The sequence below is a fragment of the Orbicella faveolata genome, unplaced genomic scaffold (assembly GCF_042242905.1).
Source record: "Orbicella faveolata isolate gen_17 unplaced genomic scaffold, um_ofav_v1 contig_12, whole genome shotgun sequence".
Taxonomy (NCBI): Eukaryota; Metazoa; Cnidaria; class Anthozoa; order Scleractinia; family Merulinidae; genus Orbicella; species Orbicella faveolata.
Window position 1 is genome coordinate 32,723,389 of NW_028301539.1, and position 21,497 is coordinate 32,744,885.

The 21,497-nt window shown below is 40.2% G+C and overlaps 2 protein-coding genes across 2 annotated transcripts; one reads left to right on the plus strand and one right to left on the minus strand.

Moving 5' to 3' along the window:
• Positions 1-85: 85 nt before the first annotated feature.
• LOC110064605 (uncharacterized) lies at positions 86-5,046 on the minus strand. Its single transcript, XM_089283351.1, has 5 exons — positions 4,706-5,046; positions 3,849-4,140; positions 2,684-2,725; positions 816-926; positions 86-566 (listed from the first exon to the last, which is right to left on the minus strand). The coding sequence occupies exons 1-5, from the start codon at positions 4,813-4,815 to the stop codon at positions 471-473; spliced, it is 651 nt and encodes a 216-aa protein (XP_089139477.1). The 5' UTR covers positions 4,816-5,046; the 3' UTR covers positions 86-470.
• Positions 5,047-5,111: 65 nt separating this feature from the next.
• LOC110064623 (ubiquitin carboxyl-terminal hydrolase 16-like) lies at positions 5,112-21,453 on the plus strand. The gene is made up of 17 exons (XM_089283350.1): positions 5,112-5,232; positions 7,539-7,624; positions 8,091-8,156; positions 8,640-8,737; positions 9,850-9,950; positions 11,181-11,281; positions 11,778-11,825; positions 12,445-12,537; positions 13,120-13,253; positions 13,681-13,768; positions 14,352-14,442; positions 14,850-14,938; positions 15,386-15,445; positions 15,700-15,873; positions 16,600-18,076; positions 18,924-19,159; positions 19,880-21,453. The coding sequence occupies exons 1-17, from the start codon at positions 5,148-5,150 to the stop codon at positions 20,234-20,236; spliced, it is 3,384 nt and encodes a 1,127-aa protein (XP_089139476.1). The 5' UTR covers positions 5,112-5,147; the 3' UTR covers positions 20,237-21,453.
• Positions 21,454-21,497: the final 44 nt, after the last annotated feature.

A 21,497-nucleotide genomic window follows, 5' to 3' on the forward strand; every position in this document is an offset into this window, starting at 1 on the left:
CGCCGCATTTGAGGCGCGAAAAATTTAATAGGCGCTGCGGCGCTTATTCGAGTAAATACGGTACTCTAACAGTTCAGATGCTGCATTTATTTCAGTTTTTATTTCAACTCTCCCGTGTAGTTTATATATACAAAATACAAATAATCAATTCATTGATCCGGCTCAGCTAGCCTCTGGCCCATTAAGAGCGATCAATAGATGGTGCCAGTCTTTGTAAAACATGTGTTCCAGCTAAAAAAGTATGTGATGCCGTTTACATAATTTTACATGTAAATAGAAAATAGACAACAGCAAAATTCTGTTAGCTTACTCATAAGCAACTGCTGGCAAACTGACACAATTTGTTCTTTCATTTCTAAATTCTAACTGTGTAAGTCCAGCTAGCTTTTGCAGCTTCTTGTCAAATCAAACCCGTTTCCACAGTGCATGATAAGAAGTTCTCCCTGATAGACTAATTTGATATTTTCTGTTTATCCATGAGGATAAATCTTCTTGAGCCAAGGCCTTGGTAAATAGCGAGCACCATCAAATTCAACAAAGTAGTCCTCAAGGTTTGAGTGAACAACCTGCAACAAGGAGAAGAAAGAGGGAAAAACCTCATATAACCATAAATCAAATGCATTTCACTCAATCACAATCAGGTTATGTGCATGCACTGAATGGTATGTCGGGAGATACAATGGCATGCATTTATGGCTAGCATGTTGAACAAGTTGTCTACTACATGGGGTTCCTGTGCAATGTCTGGATTGTCTACGAGCTGGAGTCCCTGTCTGAGTTTATCTGATATTTTACTCAGTTTAAGAAGCACATACCTTTGTGTTTGTTATAATTTCGATATTTTCCTCAGGTACATAGGTAATCTGACTACTTGGTCGATCTCGAATGTCAACAAGAATTGCATAGTTTGGCATTTCACGCCAATGCTGGAAAGAAAAGTTGAGAAAACACAATGTTGTAAGTTCACAGTCTCAGCCTCAGTTTCATTTTGTTGCATCAAAAGGTTTATTTTCACACTCTTCACAGTGATTGGGTACCATCATTACACTTGCTAAAGACAGTCATATTTATAGGCAAGGAATGCATGCAGAAAGCATGATGCTTTCAGAAGCTTGAGGGTGTAGCTGTGTACATGCATTAGTGGCCCATATGTATATATGGTAATACAGTCAAACGTCCAGTAATGGCCACCTCTTTCCCAAGGCCCTGGAGGATTTGTTGTCCCAATTATACCAGTCTATACTGATCACTCTTTTTGAAGCCTCACAACAATGACCACCTCTTTTAAAATGACCAGTTTACTCTGTCAGGCTACAGTAACCATTGTTCAGAGGTTCAGCTGTAGTCAGTAATAACAATATAGGCAAGCAATTCTTGAAAAGGGCAATGAAGCCGCAGTAGCTTTTTTGCATGCATTGCGGACCTATGGCATAAAGTAAAAATAATATTGTGCAAGATGATTTCTTTCCATCAGAACAACAATGATATTAGGAAGTAAATTATGATAAACATTATATAAGAAATTAGAAATGTGCAAAAGATGGATTGTTCTGCCAATCTATGGGTTGATCAAGCAAGCTATTCCAAATTATAATCCATCAAATATTTTTGCTCGTGCGCGATTGGTCTAAATGCCTCATGTGACCGAATATCCCCCAGCTAAAACTGGGGAATATTCGAGAACATTCCCCAGTTTTCAAAACTGCGTGTGTTGCGAAAAATATTTGAAGGATAAGAAACATAGCCTCCATTTGACTTTGAAAATATGTTCGAATATTTGTCCTTGGTCATTATCTGTTCCTCAAAGCTCACAGTTTTCCTTGAGCTATGCTCTCGAAAACTGTGCGCTTGTCGGAACAGATAATGTCCGCAGACAAATATCTGAGCATATTTTCACGCCAAATGGAGGCTATTGTTTATATATCACCCAGTTTCCCAATTGGACTGGGTTGATCTACGGCGTATGCTCTTTGACACATCGGTTAGATGCCCTGGCACTGAGCTATTGAAGTCAACATGACTGTGCATGTAGGTTGAATGTAAAAACCGTATCTTTGTCACTGTCTAAGAATGTGAAATAGAAATGATAAAATTACTAATAAAATTTAATAATAAACAATAATTGGATGAGGTTTTTGTGATATCTGGAATAATCAAGGTTGGGGTAGGTCGAAGCCAAAGGCTGAGGTTGATAACACTAACCGAGACCTTGATTATTTCGGATATGACAAAAACTGAATCTCGTAATTGTTTTATTATGCATTGTTTTAAAGAGAATAACAACAAACGCATTATTGCACCGAACACAGTTTATTTTCGACAAGCCATGTTCTCGACATTGCTCTTGGAAATCATGCATTGTGCGTGCAACCTACGGATTATTCACTAATCTGCTAGCAGATTAGTGACTAATCTGTAGGTTGCGCTGTTTCCCAGAATTAACTGTAGGCTTTTAGCCAAAGAGAAGACAGATGGTGACTACAATGTATAATAATCACAGTTATTCAACAGTTAGAGGGGCATTAAATCCAAACTTTTAGATTAAACCAATATTGCTTACAATTTGAAAATTGCTCTTGACTACAATAATCATTAATACCTTGCTGGATCACTTGCATGTACATTGTAATATAATAATTATTATTACGTGCACATTAACTTTGGAATAGAGGAAATACCACACCTTTTTATCTCCATGGTTGGCCTGCACCCATGACTCTGAAGCCTGTGAATTGAATTTCACGTCATTACAGTAACTGTAACAGTATTTTAAGGTCATGTATGCCCCTCCCCCTCACTCCAGATAGTCCCTGGAACCATGAAAGGTCTACATGTATTACAGAGAGGTGATATACCATGAAACTGCAAATAAATAAATAACTATCTTTTGTTGATCATTGTCACAGCTGGAAGCTTAAATGTTAAGACTGTACCAGACTCTCTCATGTTGGCCTTGAAATCATTTTGACGAGGAGGCAGTGAGGTGGGCAGGGCTCTCTCCAAAATAGTTCATGTTTTCCTTCAATATGTTTGTTAAATTACTCAAGATGTTGGATTGATGATCAAATGCCATGGCCTGATACTTTTGATATATTTATTTAGAAAAGAGCCCAAAGAAAATATGCGCACGGATTGGTTTTAAAATCATGTTTCTAACAAGTATAACTCAATAGAAACACAGAACTTCATGTAACATGAGCTGTTGATGTAATGATAGTGTGAGCAAAGAGAATGTATACATTTTGATGATCAAAGTAGACAAGTTGTTTGCTTTTTTTTGCTGCAGAATTTTCTAAAAGAATTAGATTTTAATCAACATGTTCTCCATGTTTCCAACAAGTTATACAAACACTCATGGAAGTTTTTGGGAGAACTTGAAAAAGCTGTAGAAACACTCGCCTGTCGGCTTGTGTTCCAACAGCATTTCTCATTCTCCAAAACTTATACTCGTGTTTCTATTAAACTTATGAGCTTGAGATTTCTATCGTGTGATAGTTTACTTGCGCTTTGTGCTCATCAACTATCACGCATAGAAATCAAGAGCAAATAATTTAATTGTTTTGGTATAAATCTGCTAGACGTTCAAAATTTTATCCAAATCCTCTTCACAGACGCTTTGAAAATGCCAAGAAGTGGCTCTCATTTTGTTAACAGGGGCACACTGCTACGCTACTCGCTGTCTATCACAGAATAGTTAGTGAGTAACGTAGCCAATCAGAGAATTGCATTCATGAAAGAATGCTAGCAGATTTACACTAAAACTCAATAGAAACATGGTACATGTTTTCTACAAAATGTTCACAGCCTTGCTAAAACGGCTCATAGACTTGTGGTAATATGATTTGTACCTTCAGTCTCTTATCCCAACCAATAATAACCCCACGGTAGTTCCACAACTTGTGCCTAATGACTTGACCAACTTGAAATTTCACATGTTTAGGCCTGGGTGTGCGTGGCACTGTCGACATGGCAAAGTGTCCATTCTTTTCCTGAAATTTGATGACTTCCTCTGCTGGGCATTCGCCTTCCTCATCGTCCAAAAAACTCATCCATGAACGGGTCCAGTTGACTAACATGCCTTGCCATTTGTCCCATTCAAGAATATAACCACCACTAAATAGACTCAGAGACTTCGAAAACCTGTTGGATATCAAAATAAATGAGCATCTTATTTTCTCCTGGGGTAGTCAGTTGATGGAAATATACACATTAGAAACCAGTCGATACAATCAATATTAATTTTCAAATTACTGCTGATTGCTCTATACTGACAATAAATTTACAGCCTGAATCTCAGCCACCTCCTCCAGGTGGCTCACTCCTGAGGGAGATGTCTCAACTCAACACAACTCAGCAGAAAACTTGAATTTGTAGTGGGGTTGATTTGACAGATGAAAAGAATTTTTTTTTTCGGCTGTGGGAAGTAGGGGGGTGGTGGTGGCGGCGGGGGAGTGGTGTTGTTTAAGGATAAAAACTGGATTTCTATATGCTGACAACACCAGCGAGAGAAATTTCCTCCAATTTGGATATAAACTTGACACTAATTCGATTTCCATTTAATGAATATAAAAATATTAGGCCCAATTGTGAGCATATTTACATTAACTATAATCTTAAGTCTCACTGATTTTCAGCACACGTGCAAGCGTCGGTGCACGTACTGCACAACAGTTACCATTTAGTAAGTCTTTTGATCTGAACTTACTGTTTGATTAGCTGTTCTCTCTCGCTTGCAGATGGAGCAGTCCACTGGCAGATCAAATACTGCAATGGGACTGCCAAAGCCAGGACGATAAACTGTAGAACACGAGGCATTTTAGCTAAACTTTTACAGATATCTTTACTCTGCCACAAGGACTTCTACCTCGCTCACTGTGTGATGGCAGCAAGTTTCCCTGTCACACTTTCTTCCTCTGCATTTCTAGACGGCGCTATTAAGGAGACGTGTCGAGACTAGAAGTCCCCAATTTAAGTGCACAGAGCTTGTAGTGTTTTCTTCCAAACAACGAATCAATAAACTCCACGAGTACCTTGGGGAATCATCCTCGGCACCAAGGCCCGCGGGCCATATGAACATATGCCCGCTGTTATTTTATAGAGCGGTCTATCAACATCGTCATGTATGTGGACTAATATATGTGACCAATATGGCGAGAGGCAAGCGGAACTCGCAGAAAAGGAAGAAATCTTCCAAAGGCTCTGATGATGGTGAAAACGATAATGGTGATGAAGGTAAATACAATGAGGATACGGAAATTGTTCTTTTAGGAAGTTTATTTTCTTGGTTAAGGGAACAATAAGACGAACGTGCCGTCGTTTTAGGAAGTGGCTAAAACCCAAACCCTGCCCAAAATTGTAAGCTCTCCTTTGGTTCCCTTTCAAGCGGCCCCATTGACGTATACATGATGGTACTTTTGAACTTTAGAGGACGCGAATTGCACCTCTTAAAAGAAGCTGCCACAAAAAGTGCTGAAATCGGTTTCCTTACAGGTCTGTACAATTTAATAAGGAGACCAATGGACATGAAATTATTAAATTGTACTGGCTTCTGCCCTTAGGAGATGGAAACCGAAAAGCTTTGTCGATCGTGAGCCGATTAAATGAATATGAAATTGGAATAGGAGAATGAACTCTGTAGTACCTTTGAGTTCTCGAAATTATGCTTGGCACAACACTGCTTACTGGTACTACCTTGCCATGAATTACCAACTTACTACGATTATCAGTTGAGTAAGGCACGAGGGAAGTTTGGTTACGAAGTTTTGACCTTAAAATTATGGTGTTGTCACGGGCAACTTACCTCGTTTCCATTGGTAACAATATCAACGGCCGTTGGTCGCCTGTCGTGTCGCCTACAATTTCGCGCGCTTTGCTGCCAATGACGTCAAAGGCCGACAAGTTACCAATAGATACGAAGCCAGTTGCTCATGACAACAACAAGATTTTTACGTTAAAACGTGGTGACCAAACTTTCGTTCCGCCTTACTCAACTGATAATCGTAGTAATTACCCATGACCAACCAATTCATGTCTCACACCCATTTGCAAGAGCAATGGCGACCCTATCTGGAGGTTGCCTCATATGTTCCCTTAATCTGAAAGTAAAGATTACTCTCTGGATGGTTGGTATGGTAACAGTGATCATATCCAGATGATTGTGTGTTTTCCGCATTTCTTGTCTAAGGACTGATACTCTGGAGACAATAGACCTTTGTACTGTGATGTCATGCAATATCAACGTTTTTTCAGCATGCTGAATTTAGTAAAGATGGGAAATGTCAGGGCTACAGCCAGTATCAGACAAGTAGAGTCACTTGTCGTGGTCATTTTTTTTTTCATTTCTGTTGTTTCTTTTTTGAAAGGGGATAGTACACTGTTAAATAGCTAGGAAGAAATTTTAACAGTGGAGATTGCCTCAGTCATAATTTTTTCTTTCCTCGGCCCTGAGTGTCATAAAAATGTATTGAAGACTTCTAATTAAAAGTATGGGAACCCAAATCAGTGTTGGAAACTAAATTTTGACAGCACTCACTATTCATGTGAGTAACTCTTAAAATGCACTCACCTGGTGTAATTTTCATGTGTCCAGAACATACCAGTAGTTGGTTGAGGGGACTTTACCGACTATGCCTAGAAAGATGCCTCCCCTCCCCTCCAAACAATCTCAGCTGCAATGATGCACAAACAATATGGTTTTTTTGGCATCTCGTAATCCTGGACACCCAGCCTGCCTTATTTCGTGCTGAGGTTTCTTGTTTTTATTCATTTCTGTGATGCTTCCTTGCCTTCATGCCAGTTGTTTACAATGAAATGTATCATAGTAAATGGTGTCAGGAGTGTCAGTAGTTCGTATAGTGTGATTGTCCGGGTGAGTGTAGTTCTGAAAAGAACTGTTGTTGGTGACTGACATTTCCACAACCTGAGCGGAAGCCATCTTCAGAGTCACGTGAATAGTGTCTATCAGTCGATGATGTTATAAGTCTGGTCTGTTGAACGTGATTGGTCAGTTTAGCCATGATGGTAGTGGCTGAAAGACTTGTGTAAAGTTTGTCATCAGTCATTGGTTGGTTTCGATCCATCTATTGTTAGTCAAATTGGTTGGTTTTTGGTCCGTCTATTGTTAGTCAAATTAAGTCAGTCTGTTACAAGTCCATTTGTTGGTTTCGTTTCCGTGGTGGGTAAGTCGTTTGTAAGGCGCCGGTAGTTGTTGATATCTGTTAAGAGGCATTTGTTCTTGGTTAGTATACCAACCTAGTTCAGGGAAAGCGTTGCCTGTCTGTGACTTGATACTCTTAATTATAAGTATTTCTTTGTCACAGATACACTTTACTTAAATTATAAGCCTAGTTTTAGAAAGTAATTTGTCTTATTTGCAATCATTACTCTCTGACAAACTACAGGTCAATTTGCATTGCATATGTGAAAGTCATCAAAGGGGCTGTTATGAATAGGCCCAGTGATACCAGAGATATTTTTTGCAGTGTTATATCAAGAAAATTTAAATATATTAATTTTTTTGTTGTTTACTTCAAACAAAGGTGTGAAAAAGTGTCCCCATTCTAAAGCAGTCAAGCTCAATAATTTGCAAAACAAAATTCCTCACACAACCCTTGGTCAGTGCTTGGTAAGTATCAGTTTTACTCTGTTGATATTGTGGTCATATATAGCTTCTGGAGAGAAATAATATTAAAGTTATTTCTCTCAAGTGGTGTGCTGACAATTTGTTGGGAACGGTTTTGCTAGATATAAAATTTTCTTTGAATTTTAATGTCTTGCTATTTATAAAACATAGGTGGTAAGATAGCTATTTCACATGAGAAAAGCTATTTCACAAGAGATTTTGTTACGATCCAGTGTAAAAAATACAAACTTCCTGAAAACCCAGAATTATATTATATTATGGTGGAACCGAAGTGCAGCTTTGGAGGAATTGGTGTGAAAATACAAAATGAAGTTATTGTATGGACTGAGTGAGACCACAAATCCGAATCCTGATTACAAGTATTTACTTCAGATATTAAATGTTTTATGGAGACAGCCGTATGTATCCAGACCGCATTACTAGTTATTTATTAATTTTGTGATTTCAGAAATGTGGTGAGCTAGATTCTTCAGAAGGCCTGGGTGTCTGTATTTGTCTTTTTTGTGCTCATCAGGTAACGATGTCTAATGCAATTTAAAAAATGCAATTTAAAGGAGTTAATGGCAAAGAGTGCCTGCGTTTCTGTGGCAGTCAACTGTGTTTTTGTTGTGTGCATGAACCAGGATTCCATGTGCTTTCAGTGATAGGGTTTACAGTGAGTGTTGATTTGCATGGGAGAACATCCTCAAGTGTTCGCCCTCCCTTGCCTCCCTCTTTCCACTGTTAATTCAGTGTGATGGTGCCTGTCTCTCCTTCTGCCTGGGGACTCATGGCTTGGTTTCCAGGATTTGCCAATCATGAGATCAGTCTCTATCTAGGAGCTGGCTGCCAATAGTGGCAGCTCCTGGATGTTTCACCCAACCTCCATTAAGTGATGCAGTTGTTAATTTGGAATTTAGACAGAAAAATTCAAATGCTGTTGTAAGTCCGTCAAGTCACAATGTCTCCACCCATAGAGATAAATGTGCACTTAGTTGCTGTTTTCTTGTAACCCTAGGGATGTGATCGGAACAGTGAAGAGAAGCATTCTTTGTCACACAATGCATCTTACCCTTCCCACAGCATTGTTGTACATCTTCAGAACTGGGTGGTGTGGTAAGTCAGTGTTTGCATTCATGGACAGGGAAGGCTATATACAATCAAACCTCTGGTTGCGACCACCTCTTCTCAGCGAAATTATGTCAAATCACTATATTTGGAACCGCTTGCAAGCAACCACCTCTCATAAGTGACCACGACCACTTTCAGAGCTAAAAGTTTGAAATTTTCTTTCATTTTTAACCTCCCATAAATGACCACTTAACAGATAATAGAGCACAAATCGGATAAAAAGGTGTTGTAACATTATCGCATTCCTGGATTGTACAAGAGACGGAAATGTCTCAATGAGAAGTACAGGATGGTTTTCTTGAAAGACTTACTATGATGGGGTAAGTCTCTGCAGTTACTATATGTTAATGAGGCAAATTTTTGACCCAATATGGTCTAAGCTCTTGTAAGCGACTACCTCCCATAAGTGACCATCTAGGCTTGACATCTTGGGTGGTCACTTACGGGAGGTTCGACTGCAAATATATAATTTTTTGCAAAATTAAAGGTAAAGGTGAAATGTGCATAAAAGTCAAGTGGCCCATCAGGCTGATGCTTGCCTCTGACTTCAGTAGCATGAAGTGACTAGTAGTATTTCTACTCCCCCTGGATGGAATGCTAGTCCATTGCTGGATTATTCCCCCCCCCCCCCCACCCCCCACATTAAATTTCCTGGGTGGAGAGAGGCACTGTAAAGTGCCCTCCCCAATAATGCAATACAACGTCACCAGCCAGGCCTGGAGGGGTGGTTTCAAAGCCTGACTGCTCAATCCAGAGGCAAGGGCGCTAACCAATAGGCCACTGCACCTCCACAACAAGATCAAAGGCATATATAATTTATGAGAAATTTCCATCTGTTACTATGAGAAATATATATACATGTACAAGACAAAACTCATGGTCCCCTCTACTGTAGATTCTGAAATGTCAACCATCTCCCAGGCACTTATTATAATCCTATGAATTTTTCATTGATGTGGGGATTCATTCATGTTTGTCCCCCTGCATGTAAAGAAAACATCAGACTGCTTGGTACATTGAGCAGAAAGTTTTTCTTACTATTCATCTTTTAGAATGACTGCAGATATGATACCAGTAAGTTTTTCTCTGTGTTTTAGGTGCTATACATGTGATGATGAAGTTCCAGTGGACCCTGAGTCTACTCTTCATAGCTGTATTAAACTGATATTGAAGGCCATGAACTTGAGCCCTCCTTCAGGTGATTTTAACCCCAGAGGAGGGGTGTGTCCATGTAAAAAGGACGGGGATGCTTGTTGTACCTTTTAAGTGTTCAAAAAGTGCTACCATAATGGTACCTCTTGGGTTTTCAGCCTCGAAAGGTCCCACAGCAGGAACTTTTGCAATATCTTTAAGGGCAAGGAGCTGAAAAAAGTCAGTTTCAATTAATGTGTTGCTTTAGAATTGGTACCTCTTAGGGTTGAAAAACATTTTAAGCCACCCACAAAACAGGTTCTCAGTACCTCTTAGGGGTTCTTTGCAAAATTTCTGACAAGCAGCCCCGTCCTTTTTATTAGAGAATTCCCCCCGGTATTTTAACCATTTTTTTGTCAAGGCACAAACATACCTGGTACCTCTTTCAACCCAACGTAAGTGAGAACTGGAAACTTATTTGTGATAACTGACTTAAGTTAGTGTTCAAGTCCAGAGTGGAACAGAACATGTTCTGCAGAACATTTGAGCAATAATGGCAAAAATAAAGTTACCAGAAAAAACCTTACGGCATGGTAATGTTTTGAATACAGGTGAGAAGAACTTATCGAGACTTACGCTCTCAAGGTGACCCCATGGGAAGCTATTCATATTTCAATTAAAACAGACATTTCATGTCAGTTTTAAACACAATAACACATGCATTAAGCATTCTTACAAGGTTTGACATTAAATTTCTCGAGAATGCTTGAGAATTTAATCGCAGGGTCATGTTACTGCACTGTGAGTAGATTTTTAGTAAATAATTTTTGCACTTATTGCTCGAACTTTGAGCGGAATCTGTTTTAATTTGACAAAAATGAGCACTGGTAGCTTGACTAGAATCATGACCATAGGGAGGCACCCACGGGGGGGCGGGGGGGGGGGGGATATTCTCATAGCCATGTCATGTCACAGCCTAGTAAGTTGAGAATAAGGCTGATCAGTTCACCATCTTCCTGTACTTAAGTAATTCCACTTTGAAGGAATTGAGAAATGAACTCTATCCCGTGCTGGAGGTTACTTCTTAATTAAAGATTTATTATCGTAACTACATATAAACTGGTCTTCCTTTGAGTTATTTACATCAGTTGTATAGTGTAATCGTATGTATGTCCATGACTGATGTGTGACATTCTGCTCTTTGAAAGATTCATTTGACAACAAGTGACTGTCTAAAATTGTGAGTGCATGTAAACTCATCTGAAATATTTTTCCCACACCTTTAATGTGATTTCAGAGTTGGAGGCATCTCTTTCTAGTCCAAACAAGGCTGTTTCCACTGATAAATCAACAAAAAATGATTCCAAGGTTAATGGCCAGCTCAGGAGCCGAATTAAGGTATGCTTAGAATACATGGCTGACACGAAATTTTATGGCTGCAAGCCTACATGAACAGTCTACACACTTTATCTCTTTCACTCTTTGTAGCATGGCCTGACATTCTTGTCCCTGGAGGCCATGCTCCTTTTGGTCAGCACCAAGAATCGCAACCTCTGGGAGGGTTGAACACTGAAAGTCCACGATTCAAGGACTTCCAGTCACTCTGCTCATGCTCAGAGTCAAGTCTGACAAATCTGATGGGCTGAGAATACGAAACATTTACTCTGCGCATGCTCAGAAAATTGGACCTTCCTAGAGGTCGCGATTCTTGGTGCTGGCCAAAAGGAGCACGGACTCTGGGGACGAGAATGATGGCCTGAAAGAGAAAAACTGGGACTACTACACAGAGTCTGTTACAGACTTAACTTGTGTAACCTGAAAAGCATCTGCTGACAGGAAGTGCACCACCAATTCAATAATAATAGTTAACCATTTGCCATTGCATTATTCACAGGGTCTGTCAAATCTTGGTAATACATGCTTCTTTAATGCTGTCATGCAGGTGAGCAGTTAGTTACAGTACACTGTGTAGCTTGCATGCTGTTTATACCTTATCATACCTTTTTGTTGCACTTCAGCACCATATAAAGTGCATCTGGTTGAGTCATGGTTTGTCTTATGGCAAAACAAAGTCGATCTAACTACCATGATGACACCAAATGAACAGGCTTCTGATTGACTCATTGTGAATTTGGGTGCAGTAAATATGTGAAAGTAGCCTTCACAGCAAGTTAATCCCAGGTGTTATATTTTAGCCTGCCTGACTGGGTTTCTTTTTTTGACATGCTGGCAAAACTAGCACTGGCAATTAGCCTCAAATATGAGCTGTCAAGTTGTGGAAAAAATGGGGAGATCTTGGGAGGGCAGCAAGAAGCTTCCTCTAAGCTCAGTCACATTTAACCAGTAGCCTTGTTTACCACTTGTGTATTATCCTAATGTATGCCAATGAAACAGCCAGTTAATGTGAGCCTGCAACATGTAAACGAAAAGCAGAAAAAATTTCACTAGTTAGTCTTGTGTGATCGAAGAATTTCCTCACTTGTAGACACGCGATGTATGTGTTGACATCAGGAATGAATTTTACAAGTTTCCTGTTTTCTTTTTTAATTTATTTTTGGCAGAACCTGTGCCAGACAGAGTTACTTCACGTAGCAGCTTCTTGTGCTACACAGGAAGGGTTTTCCCAACATTTATCTTCAGATAACAAAGACCTGGTAAGTACAAGCAGACTGTGAAGTCTCGTTCCCAAGAAGAGGCAGCTGGAGGCGACGTATTGAAAATTAGCTAAATAATTGGCGTACTTTTCTCTATCCAGCGTGGCACTAGCTGGATTTGTTGTCGAGAATCCTGAATTAAATATCCTTAGTTGTTTTCATTTGAGATATCTGCTTCATATTCATGGATCAGCAATCGGCAAGCTTGTGGTAGCGTGAAGAATGCCGGCGGATGAGGTTTCACTTCTTCTGCAAAAGATACAGACAGCATGAAATGAAAAAAAAAAAACCCACAAAACTAGGTTTTACTCCATATTCTTCGTTGCACTTAATATCAATTTTGAAATAGCGTACTCTGAAGACGCGAATTTTTCTTTGTCCATTTGTGTAAGTAAGGTTTTTAAACTTTTTTTAGTTAGGTCAGAGCACCTTAAAATATAAAATAGATGTAAATGTAGATTTTTCAACCTTTAATCCTCTTAGGGTAGTTCTTACTGTTTTCTTCGGAGTGTTTTAGCACTAAAACAGTTGCGTCACATTTGATTCTCACAGTAAAAATTTCTCTGAATTGGTTATTTGCAGCCCCGACTCAAGGTAACAGTTCAGGAGGCACCAGGATCACTTACTAAAGCGTTATGGAAGTTACTACAAGATTCAAGAGGCTCGAGCGATCGCACTTTGAATCCACGACAGCTGTTTGGAGAGATTTGCAAAACGTGGGTATTTTTTTACAAAGTTTTTTTTAGATAGTAGAGTGACAAAATAGTATTTAAAGTAGAAAAAAGGTTTCTCGATTAATGCACCATAGTCGGAGCGGGGCTACAAAAATAACCGATTGATGTTACAGACCTATGCAAGGTCTAAATTCTATCTGAATTCAGCCTATATTCTATCTTAAATCATATGGATATAGAGCATTTTCGCATATGGGACCCAGACTGTGGAATGCCCTACCAGATTAATTGAGGACATTAAAAGTCAAGGCGCATCTTTTTAAACGTATTTATTACGATGTTTAGTTTTGTAATTACGATTATGTTTAGTTCTTTTAGTTTATATCTAGTTGGTTTATACATTTTGTAAAGCGTTGCTGGATTCCGAAGAAGAATCTCTAATGAATTTCTAACGATCTGTTCTCTACAGGGCCACAAGGTTCAAGGGATTTAGACAGCAAGACAGCCAAGAACTACTTCGTTATCTGTTCGATTCTATCAGAACTGAAGAGCTTAAGGTAATTTGGTAGGAGCTAGGAGCGTGCGACTACCCCATATTCCTGTCACGGCGTTTTCACAGACCGATCTATTTTTTGTTTGAATTTACTGCGAATTCAGACCCCCGCAGGAACGTCACTGACCAATCACAAGCACGGACTTAATTTTTAACTGACGTCATCATTTCACCGGACAATTAAAAAGAAAAACAACTTACTGACGCGCGCTCATGTAGAGCGGGGTTGTATGAGCCGCAGTTCCCGCATCTCGCGGGAAAAGAAGCGTAAAAATAGACATAGGCTTAGTATGGGAGTTGCACGCTCTTAGTGATGGGCTCCTGAATTTGCTTAATATATTTTTCGCTCTTAATGAATTCCTACATGGCGACCTTAACACGAAAGGGAAGGAAACGGGAAGTTTCATTTTTCTCTGAATGTATTTTTTTCTAAGGAAACGCCATCTTTAATGTTAGATTCAGATTTTTAACTGAAGATTTTTTCCGAAGCTACGTTGAGTAAGTCAGATCTTGAGACTGTTGGTGACGCCAATGGAAATCATAATAATACAAATTGAAGTCACATATTATATTTGTTTTCTCATTAGCGAGTCAAGTTGGCTGTGTTGAAATCTTTTGGTGTTACTGGCGGAGCTGACGCCAAGACCTTGGACGACAACAAAAGAACGCAAATTAAAGGTAAAGAAAGATTCCTTGGTTTTTGTTGTGTTGATTTTTGAAAGTAATTTCATAGATACTTACTGGGAACCTGTGAACTACTTTGTGTTTGCTGAACTCGATCATTGGCTCATACAATCCCTGCAATACGTTTTATCCAACCAGAAAACGACGTGGTTTGGGTGATGAGATTTTCCCGCGCTTTTCACGGGTTACGGATATTTTACCTCGAGCTATGATTAGTTCGTTGCGCTGTTTTTGACGCGCTTGCCGGATTTGTTTGGTTTCCTTGTTAACGAAAACTGAACATCTGTCAAAACAACCTATTCAGCACGATTTATCTCTAAACGTTTTAGAGATAGATGTTAAAGGCATTTCAGCCGTATCAGCCAAATTTGAAACTCGGACTCTTTTTGTTATTCCCACAGAGTATGGCGCAAGTGCTGAGGCACCGCTGATAGACAGTGTGTTTGCTGGCAGGCTCGTAAGCATCGTGACGTGTCATCAGTGTCATCAGGTTAGTTACCAGGCTTTTTCGGTTAAAGACTGCGTGCGCCTTGCCCCTCTTCCTCGGAATTATTAGTTAATTATAAACCGTTTAAGTATTTTAGTGTCCCCCCTCTGTAACGATCCACCCCTGCCCCCACACCCACACCACCACCACCACCACCACCACCTCAAGGCCTTTCACATAAAATAAGCTCAGCTGCCTTTGCCCTTCACTCCCCCCCCCCCCCAAACATGCACGCACGTACACATACCACCCTGATGTGACCTTTTACACAAAATAAACTGGGTTTTTTTTCAAGATTTCTCCTTTGACGAGGAAGAGGTTGCTTCTTTTGCCATTCGTTAATTTTAATCGCCGCTAAAGCATGGAAACACCCGGGAAATATACTAATTGTTTAACTCCAGTTCGGTTCAAACGTTACATCCCCTCTTCTGGATCATCGTATCTTTTTAGGAATTCAAAGTGGAGGAGACATTTCTGGACTTGTCTTTGCCGCTGATGTCACCACCGCAGGTATGAATGATCAACTCAAGTGAGAACAATCCCATAAAGTTTCTCGGCTTTTTAAAGGATGATAGGTCATGACACATGTTATTTTAGCTTATTGTTTCATAAAAAAACTAGTTTAAAATTCAGTTTTGCTACAAGATAATCGTTCAGACTTGTAGAATTTAGCTTGCTGTGTACTTCTTTGGTGCATTAACACAACTATGCTTGCCACTGTCATATGTTGTGCTGAAGATCTTCTTTTTGTATTATTATTTAAGGAATCCTACAGCGATAAGTTCCACGCAAAAGGAGGAAAACAAAGCTCAAAATCGCCAAAGACTCCTAACAGCGAATCAACAAACGTCGAAGTCAGTAGCAAAGAAACAGAAAAAGATTCCAAGGCAAAGACCCCCAGTAAACATCAGCAGAAATCAGCTAGAAAAGCTGAAAGGGTGAGTGTATTCAATATTCTTGAAAACCCAAAACCAAAAGAATCACTCGTGCGAATTGCAAAGGACACGGTCAATATGGTGAACAATGACATCTCAAGGTTCGGGTTGTTCGAAAGCCGGTTAACGCTGTTTTTCACTGCTATGTTTCATGTAGTTTGAGACTATTTAAACTCAAAACAAAAGGCAAAACAAGATAAATAGAAAATTTCACGGCAAAGTTACAAAACTGAAATTAAAATTTTTAGGTTGGCTTAATCGGGCTTTGAACAACCAAAACCTGGCAAATTTCTCTATCGGGGGGGAGCGCGGGAAAATGTGTGCGAACGAATGACGGTTGGTTGTGGTTATACTTCTGATTGGACGAGAAAATGGTTGCGAGTTTTGTAAACCAATCCGAAAGCGTGGTATTGCAAAGGTAAAGCAAGCAGGGAATGCAAGCGGGCAAATTACTTTCGATACTCAAGTGAAAACATTCTGTTGTGGTAACGACTCTTTGCCGGTGAAAGTATCGTTGTCATTTGCAATTCGATATTCAATAGTTCTTGAACCTGCAATTTTGAACAGGAAGCTGCGACGCGACGTGACGTAACCTTGTGACGTCATGTTACCATAACAACCTCTAAAGTTACGGTTTTGTGATTACACCGTAGCAAGAATTAGAGTAATTCTTTGGGAAGTCGCGAACATTTTGTCATTTTGCATTTGCGCTATTTTTGTCTTGTGTAGAAGAAGGGAAAAAAAGGAAAAGGTCATGGAAAGAAGGGGAAAGCTTTTCAGGATGCAAACGATAACAAAGAAGATGATGAAGAAGAAAAAGGGGACTCGGGAGAGGAAGGCGATGAACTCGATCAGATGAACGTTTCTGACTTGGACGAACAAGAACACAAACTGAACGGAAGTGTTGGTCCAGTGGGCAACGATAACGCAACAGAGGAATCCGTCAACTCTAGCGGCGGTCCTGAGGCTATTCCCAATTATGATGTCCAGTTGGAAGGTGTTGGAAGCAACTTGCAGCACTCGGCGCAGTCGAGTGAAAAGGATTGTGACACTAGTGCTTTAGATTCCAACAGAGCTGGCTATGAAGAAGATAAAACTGTTAAGCGTGATTGTACAGAACGGACAGAGGTAGTGGAAGATTCTTTGAAGAGTCTGGGAGAAAATCAAGTGATTCTAAATGAGGATGCTGCAAAGAATCTTCAGACGGAGAGAAACGATAGTCAACAGAAAGTTACAAACGAAGGTGATTGCGTTACTTGCGAAGGAGATGATAAACATCACCAATCAAAATTGCTCAGTGACGATAAGATGTCATCGATGGATTTCTCGAATTGTAACAAAACGATTCACGCAGACGAAATGGCTGAGCTAAATTCAAGGAATATGCAATGTGTTGACGGAGGCAATACGTCTTTACCGACAGAGCCAAGCGACTGCAAGTTGGAAAATGAACTTCAAGTCTGTCAAAATGAACCCGAGGTCAAGCTCGCAAATGATGGAACTCGAAGTGTCTGGTCGAGTATCAATGCAATTGTGGAAGAAATCGTAAACTCAGCTTTGAAGACGAGTTTGGATAAGGCTTTTACTTCGACTTGTGTAGAAAATCCCTTAGAAGACCATGCTGTCCAAGAAGAAGGAAAATGTACCCTTAAAAATTGCAGTGAAACGTTCACTGCAACGGAAGGCCTTCCTCAACTTGACGAACACCTTGTGACTGGCATTGAAACATTTGCAGAAACAGAAGGTCTTCCTCCGGGTGAATTTAAGACTATTTCTGTTGATAATGGTGAACAACATTGTTTTGATAATAGCATTGGTGCTAGGCGCGAAGAAAATGACCGAGAATACGAAGGGCGTTGTTCGGATTCTAATAAGGAAAACGGGACAGAAGAAGCAATAGAGTTAGCTGTTACAAATGGAGAAAATTTTGATGAATGTGAAGTTGATTCTGAAGAGGAAAACGAGCCTGGTTGCATATCGCGGAAACCTCTTACTCTACAGCCTACTTATGACCCCTCCCCAGGGGAATGTTCTGTCATGTCCTGTTTAAGCCAGTTTTGCGTCTCTGAAATGTTAGATGGTAATAATAAGTTTGCTTGCGAAGAGTGTAGCAAACGAGCGCAACGAGTGAACGAGGGCAAAGGAGCCAGTGCGGCGAAACGTGACAATAAGGATGACGATGATACTGGAGACTCGTCTTTAGAAGGTCAGTCAAGAATTTCTGTTATTGTTCACTTTCAGTTGGGATTTTTAACTATGTTACGTTTATTTGAAACATTTGTTTCCTTTGTTTCAGTGGCATACCTGTAAACTAGCTAAGCATAGTGCTTGTATAGCTAAGTGCATGACTACTACAAATAAGATTTACATTCACATTTTTTTTTACCTTGAACTCTATTCGAGAAATTACTGTATGTTACGTCGCCTGTAATACAGGCTTTTTCGCTGGGTGGAAAAATATCGTGGTCCAAAATACTTAACTCTCTTCCTTTTGAGATCACTGGCTCTTCATCTGTTGCATCGTTTAGGAAAGAACCCAAACATCTATTATCAGCAATTACTAATTCTGTTAAGCGTACAAATATGGCTTATCAATACGTCATTTACTAGAATAATGTATAGTTTTAATCATCTTGTATTTCTTGGGAGGGAATTTAAGTTTAAAAGCCCCGTGATTTTTATTAGGTTTCCTCGTCATGTTTTGTATTTTTTGCATACTAGTAATTGGGCGCTGGATATTTTGTTTGTGCATCTTGGCGCCCGTCTAGAAGGTTTGCATGAGAGATCTAAGACGCTTTTTTCCTTTCTCCTCAATTCTACCTTATTTCCCCAAGCCAAGATGTCGCGCACTAAATCAAAATGTGCGCGCTAAAAAAAAAACTGTCATGTCACGCAATACTTACTTCGGAATGTGTCGTGGTAAGACTGTTTTACAGTAGTCGTTATTTAGTCCGTTGCGCCTTCTTTTTTCATCAGTGGTGCGTGGAAGCCCACATAAAGGGCTTCAAAGAATGCTAATGGCTGACTTAATTGTATTTTCCCGTCTTTTGCAGACGAACCAAAAGGTGCAACGGCAAGTAAACCTTCGACGAGCAAGAAGAAAGATTCTAAGCACCGGACTGTGTACACGGTTGCTAGTAAACAGATGCTTATCTCTCTCGCTCCTCCAGTGCTGACCCTTCATCTGAAGCGCTTCCAGCAGGCTCGCTTCACTTTAAGAAAACTCACTAAACATGTGGACTTTCCTGTGGAGCTGAACCTGGGGCCGTTTTGCAGTAGAAGTGGAAAGGTAAGTCAAGAAAGATGGATTGGACCCGGACATCGTGACGTGTTCGTTCGTTTTGTCTCGTTACGTCAGCTTGGGGAGGGTTTCTCGGGGACTGCGTGAAGAAGTACAAGGGTGTTTGGGGGTCGTCTAGTTTATTAGATTTACGTAAAGGAATGTATTTGTCGTGTAGTGCCGATTACAGTCAAACCAGTATACAGTCAAACCTGTATGTAATGGTCCTGTATATAGCGGTCACCCTGTATATTACGGTCACCAAACGATTACATGAATTAAAATCGCGGCCTTCTATCTACTGTAAAGTTGATCTGTATATAGCGGTCACCCTGCATAAAACGGTCACCCAGCGATTTCCCAAGGGTGACCATTACATACAGGTTTGACTGTATGACCCGAATTTTTACATGTTTAGTCATGGCGTATTTTGACTCAGGTTCTTTACTGCCTTGTGAACAGGCCCTACGCTCAGGGATTAGATATAGTGATGTAAACAGAGCCTGTAGAGCCTCTTATCCTCTCCCCTCCCACCTGTGTAATCCCCTTGAGGGGTTGGGGGCTGGTGAGGGTGAGAGGGGGCCTCTCCAACATGTTTAGCATTGATATTTATTTACCCACAAAAAAAAAAAAAACACTAAAACACCGTTGAAACTTTCCAATATGTTACCAAATGACACTGCCCAGGTTCAACATCTCCATTCTGAAAGTTCATTTTCTCTATTTCAGACTCGACCTGACTCAGAAGGACAAGTGTTGTACTCACTGTACGGTGTGATTCAACACAGTGGCAACATGAACAGTGGGCATTACACAGCTTGTGTTAAAGTGAGGGAGCCACCTGTCAAAGGTCTTTATGACAAGATAACCAGCATGAGTGAATTAACTGAGTTTATAAAAAACATGTGGACTGCTGGGAAGACCGGTGTCAAACATGGCAATTCAAGATGTCGTCATGAGCCTGCTCCAGATGGTCAGTGGTTTCACGTCAGTGACGCGAGCGTGGTGGCAATAGCGGAGACGAAAGTGCTTAAGAGTCAAGCATACATGTTATTTTACGGACGGCTTCCTCTTGGAAGCAGATGATTAATATGTGACCAGAGTGTCATGTTGAGCATTTTATAGGATTGGAACGGTTTCTGTCAGGCTTTCTCACCAACGACTCAAGAACTTATTTGTGTTGCTTTTGCATATGTTAGTTCACTAGATCAGTGAAGCGCAGTCTAACCAATAAACGGATTCGATTGTTGCCACCCAATTCAGATGATGTGATGAATCATTTGGAAGGTTACAATTGTTCTGTTTGTACATACTCCAGGAGCCCATGACTCCTGATACTCCCATGCAATTAGTTGGGTCTGGCAAATTGCATGAGTGTAACCGCCCCTCTAAGGAATCATCATGTGGTCTGGATGGGGTGGCAACAAGGCTGTAAACACGTCAGCCGAAACCCTCCATTGAGCGTTTTCACCCACGTGACCAGCAGCCATGCCAGATAATTGGAACAAAAGAAAGTGATTACATGAGAAATGAGTTGAATTCCCAGGGGATTGGTTTGGGTGCCCCAACATGGCCGCCGTTGCATTGATTTGGAACACCTATATGGCTGCCATGACGTCACGGGAAAACACTCTATCAACCAATCTGAAGCAAAGCAAACCAATCGTTGACTTGGCTTACCCCCGTTTTTCCCGCGCTTGGCACTAGGTGCATTTTTTTGCCTCGAGTTCTGATTGGCTCTTTACATTATTTGCATTTCCTGTGATTGGCCAATGGTGATGACTTCTGTTTCGATTTTAAGGCCCAGTTATTAGTGAAAGTTTAAAGTTATGGTTGTTCTAAGGCAGCCACTACCCTTACAAATAGGAATATAAGCAAGTTATGTAAGTAAACTCGAAGGCGGCAAGGACGGAAAAGGTGACGTGAGCAACCTATTTTCACGAATGCTTTTGGTTTGCACCTGGTTGGTAGAAATGGTCGTCAAATATTTCACGAGTTCTTGAACTTGTTACTAAGCTCCGCAAAGGCAAAGACATACTAAGTACTTTGCTTTCAAAAGTAGCTGGTAACGCAATCTGTTGTGCGAGTTGTACGTGATATCTTGATGGTATATTAGCAAATGATTTTTTTATGGAAATGATGTTGTGACTAGCCATGAAAGCACGACTATTCAAATTGTAGAGAAATATTTTTTGAGAGAATCAGAGTATTATGTCATTATTATCAGAGAATTAATCAACGACAGGCACAGTAGACTACTGCTGGTGTGTACGGTCAAACTAATTAAAGCCAAGTTGTTCAAAGTTCCGTTAGTTTGAGTGAATTGTGCCCATACCGAGCCGGAGAT

Coding starts and splice junctions, on each gene's coding strand:
- LOC110064605 (XM_089283351.1), bottom strand. CDS start 4,815: ATGCCTCGTGTTCTACAGTTTATCGTCCTGGCTTTGGCAGTCCCATTG. Junction 4,141..4,705: donor AGAGAACAGCTAATCAAACA/GTAAGTTCAGAT, acceptor GATATCCAACAG/GTTTTCGAAGTCTCTGAGTC. Junction 2,726..3,848: donor GTTGGGATAAGAGACTGAAG/GTACAAATCATA, acceptor TTCAATTCACAG/GCTTCAGAGTCATGGGTGCA.
- LOC110064623 (XM_089283350.1), top strand. CDS start 5,148: ATGGCGAGAGGCAAGCGGAACTCGCAGAAAAGGAAGAAATCTTCCAAA. Junction 14,939..15,385: donor CGTGTCATCAGTGTCATCAG/GTTAGTTACCAG, acceptor GTATCTTTTTAG/GAATTCAAAGTGGAGGAGAC. Junction 19,160..19,879: donor TTTGCAGTAGAAGTGGAAAG/GTAAGTCAAGAA, acceptor TCTCTATTTCAG/ACTCGACCTGACTCAGAAGG.